Consider the following 14,695-nt stretch of genomic DNA (forward strand, 5'->3'; position numbering starts at 1 on the left):
AATTTATCCAATAATTTTGTTTCTTGACATTAATTTGTTTAATATTTTTCAAGATGTGCCAACACTATTTCTCTTTTTCAAATTTATTGTACGAGTAATAATCCCGACTGTTATACTGTATTTATTTTCTTCTTTAAATTGTTAATGTACTGTATCAATTCTGCTATTAATCTATTATTAAACTTAATTTGAAACTTAAAAAGTCCTCATTCTCATTTATTTGTAAACCTTTAGGGATAGAGGCTGTATTTTCCGCAGCCCCAGAGTTTTACTGACCCAGAGTATCGGTTGTTCTGTGGGGCAGGTGTCTAAGAAAATTCGACCCATTTACTAGGCCACTTATAATGACTGCCTATATGGTGAACTTATGATGCAAAGCTGTAATGCCTCCTTCGAAAAATTTGGATGTTTCCCATAGGTTCTTGGATTTCCTGATAGTGCAAATCTTTTAGGGTTTTCGCCACTCCTGAACTTCCTTAATATTATTATCCTCTTTTTTCAGTCTCGTGGGCCAGCGTTAATCACTCTCACGTGGACATTCATTCAGCTATACCAAATGTGTCTTCCGTCGGGAAGCTTACCAAGGTCACTGTTATTGTGCTATACTCAACCGCACTACAGGAGATCATTTGGCTTATAAAGACCAGATTCACTAGTGACAAAAGAAAGACGACTTTAGGTAAAGGCATTTGATTAATGATAAAAAGGAGTCGGGCGGCGCGTCCCCCTCTGTTTATGGACATGACCCACAGGCAGTCTTCTTTGTGAGGTGCCTACATAGCAATCCAGTTAGCATGCAGCCAGTCAAATCAATGAAGCACACACTGCATTCACAGGAGTATGAAGAACCACATGTTTGAACATGGTGCAAGATGTTCATTTAAAAAACAACACTTCCTCTGAATAAAATGTAATGCAGTTCTAAAACCAAGAGGCAAAGCCCTGTTCAGCAACAGTCACACCTACAACACGCCAATACAGTTTTAGAATGTTCATACCTGCAGAGATTTGCTGCATAACTTGGCCAACCTGCCACATAAAATTGCCCGTCTGTGCCACTTAATTGCAGTGGCCTTCCTAGTAACACAGAATGAAGCCATTGGCATGGAAGCCAATCACTTCTAAATGGATTATCTTTACAGGATCGTCTCACAAAACAAAAACAAATCAGTGTCCTCTCATATCTCTGACCTTCTCTTAATACTAAAGAGTACGATCTGGATAGCCATGGTCTCCAGTGATAGCTACAGCAGGGATCTCAAGAAAAAAGAATGATGTGTTGTGGCACTGCATCTGAAATTGTCCCTAGTCTGTAAGATTCATTCCCATTCACCGACCCTGACCAAAAAATTGCAAAGTTTATGAAATTGTTTATTAGGTCGGATAATTCGCTGTTTTACTTTTCTTTGTTCTGCGGTTCAGGTGGTAATCCGGAACCTCAACTTATCTCCTCTGCATTCCCTTATCAAGGGATTTACTACAGAACGAGGACAAAAGCAGAATCCTTGTGTCTGTACCTATTCACCAACAATTAGACACAATGTAACTAATTTCAAGCGAAATCTCATAAAATTTTGTCATTTAGGAGTAATTTCCAATACGACGTTGTCAGCCAAAGACCGGCATCTCAAAACAATGCCATTTAGTTGAACATGCTTCATCCTGCTTGGAGTTCTTTAGTGTGATGTAGTTTACAGGCGTTAAGACTAATGTAGTTGAAAATTGTGTCATGCTAGACAAACACAATGATGAGGTAGGTAAAACGAGTGAATTTTGCAACATAATAATGTCATTCAATGTAAAAAGATCTGAGAATTCCAAGCCACTTAGACTTGAAGGGGAATAGGAAATCTTCAGATTAGACAGAATCAGAAACTTACCGACTTTGTTTCTCCATGTGGCTAGAACCTGTGAGATATACAATAAATAGCTTTAGAACAAATTAGAAATTCTAAATTCCATAATACCTTGCTTGTCTGATCCGATATGTATTCTGGGATGTACTACTTCACTGAATAAAACATTTCCTTTTGTTATTCCCACCCTTAGAAAAGGCATGCCATTTTACTCTAATCTTTTACATTTGCTACCTTTATGTGTATTAATTGTGTGATGTCATTTGAGAGGAATTACATCAGCTTCCCTGCATACTTGTGACATGGCCCCTGCTCATCTTGATCCAACTCTGCTCTCCAACCAAATACATTGTATGTCTCTCCTGCCCATTCTCTTCCTCTGTTACTTCCACCCCTTTGTGACCATCCATTTACTTGTGTCTTGTGTCAGCCTTATTTGCAGTGTGTAGTGTTGCTGTTCCTCCTGCGCTATCTGGAGATGAAGAACTGCGGGAGAGCTACCAGGGTTGACCCTTTTTTCAGGTGAGTGAACTACGTGTCCCCAACTCAGCCATTCCCCCCCACGCTCCCCAACCCCATCCCCCGCCCCCTCCTCCCTCCCCCCCCGAGGATGCTATTACAGTATCAGCATCATTAGCTAACACGCACTAACTTTTTAGCTGCACTATCCCCAGCAAGCTTTGGCCCGAGTTTGTCTTCTGACTACAGGTGCAGGGATCAATCAACTGGCGCTCAACGCTCCCTAGATGCCTGCAATGATATGAACCCCTGGAGACTGGAGGCTTAGTGACTGCAGCCATGGCCGCCTACAACATGACAAGAACTTGTATCCAGCCTTTTGGGGAAAATGCTTTGTGCCTGATATTTCTAATATAGCACTGATGTGTGTTTGCCTAATTATTTATCATGTGATTCTCTCTTTTATTTTTCTATATTTCCACATTTTCAGACACATCATATAAAAATGCAAATATGGTACACAATGAATCAGAGAATACAAGAGTTGATTACCAAAGAGAGTTAATACAACAAGTCTAGTGGTCATACCATTCAAGAGTTCATATGAATTACAAACAAGTCCCATATGTTCAACCCTAAGTTCCGTTTCCTTGGCCCCTTAACTGAATATAAACTAAATTCCAAACTAGCTAATCTATACATTTTCGCTCTCCAAACTTCGAACCTTGACCGACTGCACCAGTCCAAACCCCTCCGCCATTATCAATGTCACTAATGCCGCAAATGGAGTTGCTAGTTCTGTTGGACTCTGAAGCACAACCAAGACCACACCAATATACCCATTCGGACCCAGAAACATATCCTTATCATGATGATTATGATGCTGTGGACAATAAAGATGATCTTTATGATGATGGCAACCTTTTTGACTGCCTACCCAAGGGTGGTAGCTTAGACACCTTGCCAGACACTGGCCTTTCTTCTCCAAACCTAGCCATGTCTATGTGGGGATATTTGTAGAACACACTATTACTCCAAAGACATGACATGGCAACAGAAGAGCCTGCATCCTTCGCTACAGTGATCAGGCGAGCAGTGAAGGGCCTAGACCTAATTCTCCAAACAACAGAAGTTAAGACGAATGTCCTTACAGAGATCCTCAACCTGGGACACATTAGTCAAGAACCTATATTACATTTTAATGAGGCCCTAACTGATATATTCATGGGCATGTGGGCAAAGCCAGGATCTTGTCCTTAAGTGATTAGATAGGTGGCAGGGTCTCATGGATCCTGATTTCTTACTCCAGCATCCCACCTCAGAGAGCCTGGTAGTGCACGCATCCATGAGCTGTCTGAACCCCAATTCATTCCCCACTACTCCCCCTGACAGGGAGTCAGAACAGATGGACACACTTGCAAACCAAGTGTTCTCCTCTACCATCCTTAACTTCCTGTCAACTTCTTGATTTTTGGGTAGATATTTTCATCCATTGTGAGGCAGGGTGGTGGACATATTACTAGCTGCCTTAGATGACATAAGGCCTACCCCCTGACGTTTAATTACAGATGGTCAAGACACACTCCATTCACTCGGGCTTTAGACACAGCCGACTGTCTGGGTATGGCAGTCAGACCTAGAGTGGAGTTTGGCTCCACTGCAGTATTCAATCCACCGGACTTTCCTCAGATGTACATCAGTTCCTTACGGAAAGGCCCTTCGATGGCACTAGGCTATTTGGAGCAAAGGTGGATTCGGCCCTGGAGAGATTGAAGTTTGCTCTACTGGCCAAACTCCAACTATTCAGCCGACTTCCCAAGAGCATCGCCCATTTCGAGGCTTGTTAAGCGATACCAGCAAAGGCAATGTCCATATGTGCCTCAACAACAATAAGCCTCTAGGGTCCTTTTGGGCAACAAGATTGAGAGCAAGCTGACAGCACCCAGGCCCCCATGAGCAGCGTTCTACTCAGACCCCACTACCAAATCTGCAGCAAAAATGCTTTCAATTATCCTCTGCAGCTCACGATAACCCACAGGGAGGCCATATCATCCTTTATCATCCTGGGTGGTAAAGCATCACATCGGACCAATGGGTGCTCCACATCATAGAACATGGTTATTCCCTACTCTTTCTGTCCCATCCTGTGGATATGCCAGCAACACCGGACCACTTTTCCATAATCCGTTGACAAAATCAGGCCCTCTTGGCCTTTCTCTTAGAAGGGGTGCCATCATCAGAGTTTAGGACTGACTATTAGTCCCACTACTTTCTGGTACCAAAAAAGGATGGAAGCCTCCCCCCCTATCCTCGATCTGCGTCTTTTGAACTTCTTCTCCCGAAGGGACAGGTTCAAAATGCTCACATTGGTCAAGTTCTGTTTGCCCTGGATCCAGTAGAGTGAATGGCAGCATTAGATTTCCCTATCACCGTCCTGCAGTCCCATTAATGGTACATGTGGTTTCAGGTAGGCCAAGGAGACTTTCAGTTCACTGTGCTAGTCTTTGGCCTTTCCAGTGCAATTTGGGATTCCAGAAAGGTGATGGTGGTGTTATAGTCCATCTGTGGAGGTTGGGAAATACCAATCTTCCCATGGATTGGGTAGGCCACATGGGAGAGGTGGAGATCAAGCACTCTCTTCTCCAGTGAAAGTTTGCCTCCACGTCAACCTGCCGGAGTTTGGAGCGATTCCCATGGTACTGAAGTTGTTCCTCCCGAACATCAAGGGGAACAGGTGCAGGTGCTCACAGACAGCATTACCACCATATGGTATTTCACAACTTATGGGGTATTGTGGGGTCTTTATTCCTATGCAAAGAGGCCCTACATCTCTAGTATTTTAATTGCCCAGCACCAAGCAGAATCTTTAAACGCCAGGGCAGACGAACTCCGTGGCTGTTGCCTAGTGGATCATGAATGGCAGCTGCACTCAAAGGTGGTCCAAGGCATCTTCCAGCAGTGAGGAGAACCCTGGCTCAACCTATTCACCACTGCAGAGAACATGCAGCATCCAGAATTTTGCGTGTTGGAGTCCCCAAGGCAGTACTCCCTTAGCGCCACCTTCTGTCTCATCTGTCACTCAGGACGTCTATTTGCCTTTCTGCCCGACCTCTCCTGCCCAGAGTGCTAAAAAGAAAGACCAGGCCCAATTTGTCCTAGGGGCTCCGGAGTGGGCTAAGGGAGTGTTGTACTCAGAACTTCTGGCCTTGAGCATTTGTCTCCCGATGAGGCTGTGCCTCCAGGAGGACCTCCTGCCACAGCATCAGAGGCCCGGTCCTGCATCCAAACCTGAACAACTTACACCCTTGTGTGGAGATTGATTGGGGACAGTTCATGGATTTTGATCCCCATCCAGAGATGGTTGGTGTCATTTTGGCTGTCAGATGTAAATTGACCAAAACTGTGTTGCAGGACACTGAGAAAAGTTTTTTGCCTCGAGTTCCCCCTGTGATTGCCAACCCCCAATACCAAAATTGTCCAACATCTTGTTATTTTGTCTATCTTTAGACCAGCCAGGCATTGTTGTGGCAGGAGATGAGGGTTAACTTTCAGCCTTTTCAGCATTTTTTGCACTTGCCTGTTCCGCCATCACTTCCTAAATTACCTGTTGTCATGCGTTTCTTGAAAGGGCTGATTCATATGTTCTTGCCAACACCCTCTGTAATTCTGCTGTGGCACCTTAATTTGGTTTTCACTTGCCTCAAATGCACTGCTTTGAACCAATGCACCCCTGCCCTCTACTCCTATTAATCATCAAGACTGTCTTCCTCATCGCCATAACCTCTGCGATGGAATCCAATAAAATTCAGGCCCTTCCCGTCTAACTGCCATAAAGCATTGTTCTTTTGGACAAATTGGTCCTCCGGGTGAAAGCAGCATTCTTGCCGAACGTAGCTTTGCCCTTCCACATCAGGCAATCCATCACCTTGTCTGCTTTTTACGCTCTGCCCCTTCCCTCTTAGGAGAAGGAACACCTTTACTGTCTTGACTTTAAAGGCTTTTCTGGTACAAAAAAGGGCAAAGCAATGCAAAAGAGAACACTCTCCTGATGGAATCTTTAACACATCAACATCTGCTACAGACAAGCCAAGAAACAGGCCCCAGAAGGCTTACATGCCCATTCCACTAGAGAGAAGGCTGCTATTCTGTGTTGGTGTGTAGCGAGCTGGTCTCCGACATCTGCCAGGCTGCTACGTGGCACACACCTTCACAAAGCATTTTTTTCTTGAAACACCAGGCCCGGTAGTATGGACAGGATTTCCTCATCTAAGCTATTCCACAGACCCTTCAACTGGAGAGATACTGCTTTGATATCTGTTTACAAGGTTAGGAATCTTCGGTTAGAAATCTGTATCAGAAGAACAAGATACGTACCTACTGTTACTCCTTTCCTTGTCTGGTAGAGGCTCTAAACACAGTTTTCTCATTGACCCACCTTTCTTCAGGCTCTGTGGAATGGACTCATATAGTCCAATAATAAGATCCCAATCTGCAAATCCCTTCAGAAATTCCTCAGACTTCGGTTTATTACTAATATTGCATCCTTCCCATTTGGCCTGAAGTCCGTATCAAGAGTATTATGGTATATTTGTCTGCTCATGCCTAGACAAGATGAATGATGAGAATTGATGAGAACCAATTCTGTATCAAAGGTCCAACAAGACATATAGATTATTCTCCCTTTACTATCTGGGTTGGGTCTGCTGATCAAATCCACAAAATAAGTTTTGCATAGAGCACAAAAAAACAAATGCTTGAGGTCCCCAATATACACCGATCCAGCAAGCAAAAGTGTTTCCTTTGGAGGAGAGACTGTCATCTATGCATTTCAAGATTCTCTCCCACTGCCACACCAGCCTCATCAATAAGGCAAACCGCATCCCACCTAGGTAGCGTGGCATTGGGCATTTTCCCCTGTGAATATGCATCCTCTACAAGAAGGCCTGGAAAATCAACTGTGTCAGAAAATGGAAAAAAAGATAAGACTGTCAAACTTTGGCACTGGATTAGGTCTTCTGTTTCAGAAACCTCACCCGCCCATCTCAGTCATAGCGGACTTATCATGGGAAAACTGGGGAGCTGAGATGGAAGATCTTTCTTCTTCGTGCAGATGGTCACTGATAGGGAAACTGTACCATATCAATGTGCTAATTGAGGTAATCTACGAGCTCTTTAGTCCTTTCTTTCATCCATTTCGACATCAAAAACCCTGATTCAAATGAACAGCACAACCACCATGCACTATATCAACAAACAGGGAAGAGTAAGATAAAGAGTCCTGTCAACACGAGCTCAGTTAATTTTGGTACAGGCCGCTTGGGAGAATAATTTCTCTGATTGTGATTCACCTTCCAGCCCTAGTGATCTTGAAAGAGGGCGGGCTCAGCAGACAACTTCTAGAGCAGCACAAGAGGGTGCTAGACTACAGACCTCCTACAAAATAAATATTAAAGATGGGACACTACGTAGATCTACTTTTACACAGTAGGATACGCAAGGCGCCATGCATTCACCTCCAGGAGCCATATCCTTTTGAGAGACCAGTCGATGACATTTGTGCGTGCCTTTGCTGAGTCCCTCTTTTCCCAAAGTCTTCACCAAAATGATAGAGTCCAAATGACAGTGATCCTCATAAGTCCGGAATGGCTGAGACAATCTGGATCTACTTCACCTGTCGCTTCAACCTTATTAGTAAAATTTGCTCTTCAGCTTGTCTGACAGAATGTTTCAGCCCAGCCTGCAATCACTGAACTTAACTGTCTGGCTCCTAAGTACCTGCAGTACTGCCACCTGAGTAGTCCTGATGACTGCATGAAAATTCTAAAGGAGGCAACTCGCTCCTCAAGTGGAAGAAGTTCTGCGCAAAGAGAAGGTTTTACTTTATCTTTTTTATTTGTTAAATCTGACCTTTAATTCTAGTGTTAAATTGCATTTGTCTGCCATCAACGATGTGAGGAGAGTTCCTCTACGACCTCTTTTTTTACCATCCGAGTGAATACAAGTTTTGAGACATGAAGGTCTAAATAAATATTTTACCCTGGTAGGAGGCCTTCTCTTCCATGTGTCCAAATTCATTGGCCTCACAGGACAGATCTGCAACAGGCTAATAGGAACGTCGTCTTCTGGTGTCTTTAACCTTAGCCAGAAGGGAAAATTAGTGTAAAATTCTGTATTTGGAATAAATTTATCTGGCTTTTTGTTGATTCCTTAATTACTCCTCCTTCTTGTCTGCCCGAATCTCAATCAGACAATCTCACACTTGGCGTTCTTTGCAGAGCATAAGTCTCCAGCAGAGAGATTACTTATCTACCCTGTATGAACAGAGGACTTTAAAATGCTACTGGATCAAAACTGAAGCTATTAGACAAACCATGGATCTGTCCTGGTATGGTATCCTCTAAGCAGACCAGACCTATGTGGAAAGCGTCCTCTATAATTAATTACTTGTTATCAAAAGGCCAGTAAACTCTGTCTCCCATGTAAGCCAATGCACATTCTGTATGTGGAAAGCAGCAACTGCTGCCTTGATGCAAAATGTTCAAATTCACACAAGTTGCAATCTACAACCTGGAGTAGTGTCCAGTTCATTACAGCCTTGACAATGCTGAAGCACACATTTGCATAGCATTGCTGTATTGACTCTGAGTCCAGAACTGAATCACTGGTGCGTTAGATTTCCTTGTGCAATGTATTTGTCTATAATTTCTTTTATATTTTTTGTGTCTTTGCCTTTGGAATCCTCCTCATTGGCTGTGCTTAGTGTAGCTTGCTATCCTTTTCAATCGTTTATGGGTGTCAAAGACATTCTATCACAGAAGAAGTCTATTACCTGTAAACCTATAAATCTCTATTGTGGGTATGCACGCCAAGTCCATGAACAACCCCTAAACCTCCATATTTTTTTCAAATGCCTTAGCAAAGGGACTGTATACGTTATTAACATTGCCGTGTATTTCCTTCAAACTAAACTGTCTCACTGACCCTTCAGTGCATGATGGGAAGGATGGCAGCCGTATAATTCCTTACAGGTAGAGTGACAAGCACAGTGTGTGCGTAGTCAATTAGAGTTTTTTCCTTTTACTATGAAGTTTAGAAGGCAGGTCTAACTCAACCATGTTTTCAGGCAAATACACTATGGGCCTAATTAGGATGTCGGTTTGTAAGCCTCCAACCGCTCATCGGAGGCTTAATGACCGACATCCTTGGTTTGAATTCAGACCGCCGTATTACGATTACGGCGGTCAGAATTCAAACTGTCCAGTCAATACGGCTGGCTTCCGACGGGCTTAAATCCCTTATGGATGGTGTTTCCGCCTTCAGGATTATGATGTTGATTTCCGACAGGCTTTCCCTGTTGGGCTCTCCAACATGGAAAGCCTCTTGGAAAGTGACTTTTGGGGTCCCTAGTAGGGCACCCTTCTTCTGTGGCCTCCGGTTGGGGGCCGAGGGTCACCTATGGTGCCTCCCTGTGAATCGCTGCACCATGTGGCTTGCATCTCATGGTGCCTGCCACACGGTGCATGGATTTACAGTGACTCTCATTTCTCTACTGAGCTTGTGCTGCGGCCGGTTTCAGACCACTGCACAAGCTCCCCCAGGGAAATGGGAGTCTGCGACCACACCATGTGCAATTCCATCGTAATTGCGGTTTTGGACCGTCGACCCTTGGTCGATCGGTTCCGATACTCCAGGGATGTCAGTCGGAGGCAACTCTGACTGACATCCTAATTAGGGTCTATATTGTTAATTAGGCAAATTGGATATGTTTTTCTGAAACTTAAACAATGTTTAGAAAAGGCATGTCTTTTCAAACAAACATTGGCATTATGTCTGACTATTAAATCAAAGTACATCCTCAGTCAACAATGGGTTTAGGCAACCAGAAAGTCATACCTGCACTCTGTCACTCATCGTAGCACCCATGTGTCCATTTCTCAACCCACTGACTCATTCTTGCATTCATACACTTGCACACTTACAGGTAACTCAAACAGAAGCTCAACAACTTACACAAAATAAATTAAAAGATTAAAAGAAACTCATACACCGCAGGGTTCCCTTCCAGGTTACGCGACAGTGGCTAGACCCCGGTGGCCGTTTTGAGGTTGTTTCTCGTACCCTGGCGGGTGAGCAGGTAACGCTAGGTAGCATGTACTCCCCACCCCCCTTAGTCAGACGTTTGTTGACAGACTGACGCAGCTCTGGGGAGACCTTCCCGACGGCCTGATTGTACTTGGGGGAGACTGGAATGACACTATGGCCCCTCTGGGCAGATGGAGGGCACGGCCCGACCATTCCCCCTCCCAAAACTAAACTCTATATCCTTGCACACACCCTGGGCTGGACGGCACATGGCTGGCCCTTCACCCTTTCGAGGCGGGATACACATATGTGTCGACGGTACACCCTGCGCTTTCCTGCTTAGACTACCTGTTCCTTCCACATAGCTATACACATAGGGTAGTGACTGCTTCTATCCTCCCGCGTGGCCTGTTGGACCACTCACCTACCCAGCCAACGCTCAGTCTTCAAACTAGTCGCCCCTCCTATCGCTGGCGCATGTCACCGTGGCTGCTGCTTGATCCCGAGTATCGGGAGGCACTTCACCGCGCTACGGAGGATTACTTTGCCGCCAACGTTGGGTCTGTTTCCTCCAAGATATCACTGTCGGAAGCCTTTAAGCCCACGATACGTGGAGTAGATATCAGTTACCGCACAGGAGAAAAGAAACATTGCCTTGCGCAGGTACTGGATCTGGAGGAGCGACAACGCGCTTTCCAGGACGCTGTGGTGGAGGGTTCGGACGGTGGTGCTAGCCGCAATCTGCTTCAGGTTCAACAGCAGCTGCACCAGTTGCTTACAAACACGGCCAAGGACGCCTGGCTGGCGACTCAATATATATATAGCAGTAGTACAGACTTACGCTAAGTTCTACCCCACGCTCTACAGTGTACGTGAGGAACTTGCCGATTCGCTCATAGATGCCTTTCTCGTAGATATCCCTCCGAAGCGCCTTTCTGATTGAGCAGCGAGACGCCCTTGACAAACCTATCTCCCTAGATTAACTACAGGCCGCCCTTACAATATTCACCCAGGCCGTGCACCTGGCCCTAACGGGTTCCCCAGCGACTTCCTACGCCCCCACATGGGGACCGCTGGGCCCCATCTTCTCAGCGCATTACATCAGGTCCTCGAGCAAGAGATATTGCCTCATGGCGTCATGCCGAAATTGTCGTTTTTCTCAAGCCGGGCCGACTGCCGGAAGACCCGGGCTCTTACCGCCCCATATCGTTGTTGAATTCTGAGCCGAAGCTGCTGGGGAAGGTGTTGGCTGATCACCTCTGTACATGTATCCTTGACCTTGTCCACCCGGACCCGTCTGGCTTCATGCCGCTCCGCTCCACTAGGCATAACATACGACGCGTACATAACGCCATCGCCGGGGCCCAATGTCTGGTGCTACTGGCCGACATTGACAAGGCCTTCGATTCTCTAGGTTGGACGTATCTTTTCAAATTTTTGGAGGCGGTCAATTTGGAGCCTCGCTTCCAGACATATGTCAAACTTTTATACACGGACCTAGCGGCTTCTTTTCGGGTAGCCGGGTTTCGCTCAGACCCCTTTCGTATCCAGAGGGGTACAAGACAGGGATGTCCTCATTCCCCGCTTCTCTTCGCCTTGGCAATGGAACCTTTGGCAGCTTGGGTGCGCCTGGATGCGGTATTCAGGGGCCTGGTTTGGTCCCCCTAATACTCGGATAAAATAGCACTTTATGCAGATGATGCATTATTCTTTTTCTCAGACCCCTGGTTCACTGGACCGAGGGTGCTGCAAGTTCTGCGGGTGTTTGGTGAAACTACAGGGCTCCACGCTAACCCGTCCACGTCAACGCTTTTCCCGATTTGTGGTGATCAGGGGAGGCAGGACTGGGCCTTGCAGCAGGTCAGGGCACAAGACGGATTTAAATATCTTGGAGTCCACGTTACCAGAGAACAAGTAATATCATTATTTCATTTGGTAGGAAACGTTATTTAATAGCATCACAGGCCTGTGATCTTAAAGGGCAATATCCATCCCTATCAGTGGCTTGTGTGTGACTGAAACTTCAAACACAATAGCTTTACTTGATATTGAGTCTTGCGTAAGCCGCTGCATAAACAAATGATCATAGCTGATTCGGGTTTAAGCACTCTTCCTGTTATAGCACACAGCTTTTTACAAATCTAAAGCTGTACTTGGATGAAACAACATCTTGGCAGAACCACAGTCCCTGATTGTAGTACTCTTGAAAGCTCTTTTTTGATCACATCATTTTTGGCGACTACTGCTTGTCAAGCCAGAAATAAAACTGGTGTTCTAATGATTGTGCATGTGATAGAATATATTCCACTGTATAGAGATATATAATACCCATTGTAGCAGGGATTCCGTTCTCCTACAGAACTGTGCATAGAGATTTGGAACCTCAGTGAATTAGGGTGCCCCAAACTCACCTTAGTACCCAAAATCCCCTTACCGAGCTAGCTACAGTGTCTCATTGGTCATAACAAACTCCCAATGTTTAGACAAACCAGAACATGAACTTAGAATACCTCAGGTATCGTGGAACACATGAACACTCTTTCGTTATACAATCATTTCAAACCAGAACGTAGAGTAAAAGAGGACACGTGAACATTTGAAATATTTATTTACTAATGCAGTGTTCTCAAACGCAGTATCTTAGATAATACAAGCAAACATATTATAAGAAGCAAAGTTATCAGCATAGTTACTAGTCCATAAAAAGCGAAAGGTGACAGCATGCTAAAATGCTGAAATGAATAGGAGTTAACAACACCTAATTCTCACCCTCCCTGTCAAGTATATATTATATCTAAGAAGGTCTCTTTGGGTTTTAGCAGGGCGGGCCCATACCTCAAGATCTCAGTGGCAGAGGATCACATCATCTTCCACCAGCTCTCTGCATGGGAAGCACCATCAAGTGTGTAACGTGTGCTCTAAGCAAAGCAATATAAAACGCGTATAAAGCCAGATTTTGGCAGCAGCTGCATTTATGTTATGTCTAGGAAGGTGCGAAGATCAGACCTCACAACAACACTGTGTCGAGTTATCCTTGAAGGCTTCAGCACTCACTGTGCAGACAGTTTACCAAGCAAAGCTGATATCAGAGCAATAACATATTATTCTCATGTAAATCACAACGCTGTTCTAGGTTGAAAGCTAAAATAACAATTATGTGTCGTGTGCAGAAGCAGCAGAAAGGTAAAATGGCGTTTAAACATTTAATAAGCTCATGCTAACTTAACACTGTATATAGGTAAGCCATATCTACATGACACCCCCCCATGATCCCAGCACGGATAAGATAAGAAAAGGCAAGGGGTACATTATGAAAGCAGAGTTCAAGAACTATGAGCTAGCTCAAATTTTAAAAAATTAGGCGAAATTTTTTTCTTTCAAAAATCAAGTTCAAAAGATTCCAATTTGCCAATCCATTGTTCACTTTTACTCAAGTCAATAGGTCTGGGTTGTGAAAAATGTACTTATTAGTATCACAAAAAAATTCGTAAGTAAGAACTGCGGTATTATCAAAAGTTGCGAAGGCCTTTAGTACAGGACTGAATATGCAAAATATGCAGCAACAGCCTCTAGCATGAAGTCACTGTCATCATCCGAAAACAGTTCAGTCATCCAATTTAGTAGCGGGAAAGAACATACGTGCTCCTCCAGTACCGGAGCCTCCAGCATCATCAGAGGACAACTCGGCGGGTTCTCAATATAGCTCTGTGCCAAGAATTCTTGCACTGCTGCGAGTATGTTCCAATGACCCATTAGTCCATGCATCGCTGCCAAGGCCATAATCCTTTCGCCAGAACAAACCAACTCGTGAGTAACGATGGGACTCATCAGATGATTAAAATCGACGTCAGGAGACACCGTCTTGCAGAGACACAAATCAAGGGCCCAGTCGAAATCGCAGCTCAGGCAATGAAACACAGGCTGGACACATGTGAAATAGGAAAATCGAAACGATAATCCATATGCCGTGCTTAAGATCGCAAACGGCAGCGTGCCATAGTATTCAAGCATCCTGTTGCGAAACAGTGCCAGGTGAGGCTGTGCGGCTTCTAACACAGGAAGAGCATCCATTTTTAATGAAACAAAATATCACCAGAACGCCTGCAGCCAGCGCCAGCAAAACGGGAAAGCCACCAAACAGGCTTGAAAATATAGAATGAAAGAAAGCAGAGACGACTCCAAATATTTTCTCGAAGGAAGTCACGAGACCACTAACTATTTAAAAAAAGTGTGCGAGGCCAGAAGTGGAGGAGGCATTAAAGATTGAATGAAACAGCTCGCTGAAATGCAATGGCAAG

General features: G+C 44.7%; 1 protein-coding gene across 2 annotated transcripts in view; it reads left to right on the top strand.

Annotated features, from left to right (window-relative positions):
- The window catches only part of ABCA5 (ATP binding cassette subfamily A member 5), a 1,464,780-nt gene that overhangs the window by 892,169 nt on the left and 557,916 nt on the right, over positions 1–14,695 (top strand). For both annotated transcript variants that reach the window (XM_078654285.1, XM_078654286.1), the window contains exon 28: positions 2,287–2,378. In XM_078654285.1, the coding sequence (XP_078510411.1) occupies positions 2,287–2,378 (92 nt within the window). The remainder of the gene's footprint in view (positions 1–2,286; positions 2,379–14,695) is intronic.

This window comes from Lissotriton helveticus, chromosome 7 (genome assembly GCF_964261635.1).
Source record: "Lissotriton helveticus chromosome 7, aLisHel1.1, whole genome shotgun sequence".
NCBI lineage: Eukaryota > Metazoa > Chordata > Amphibia > Caudata > Salamandridae > Lissotriton > Lissotriton helveticus.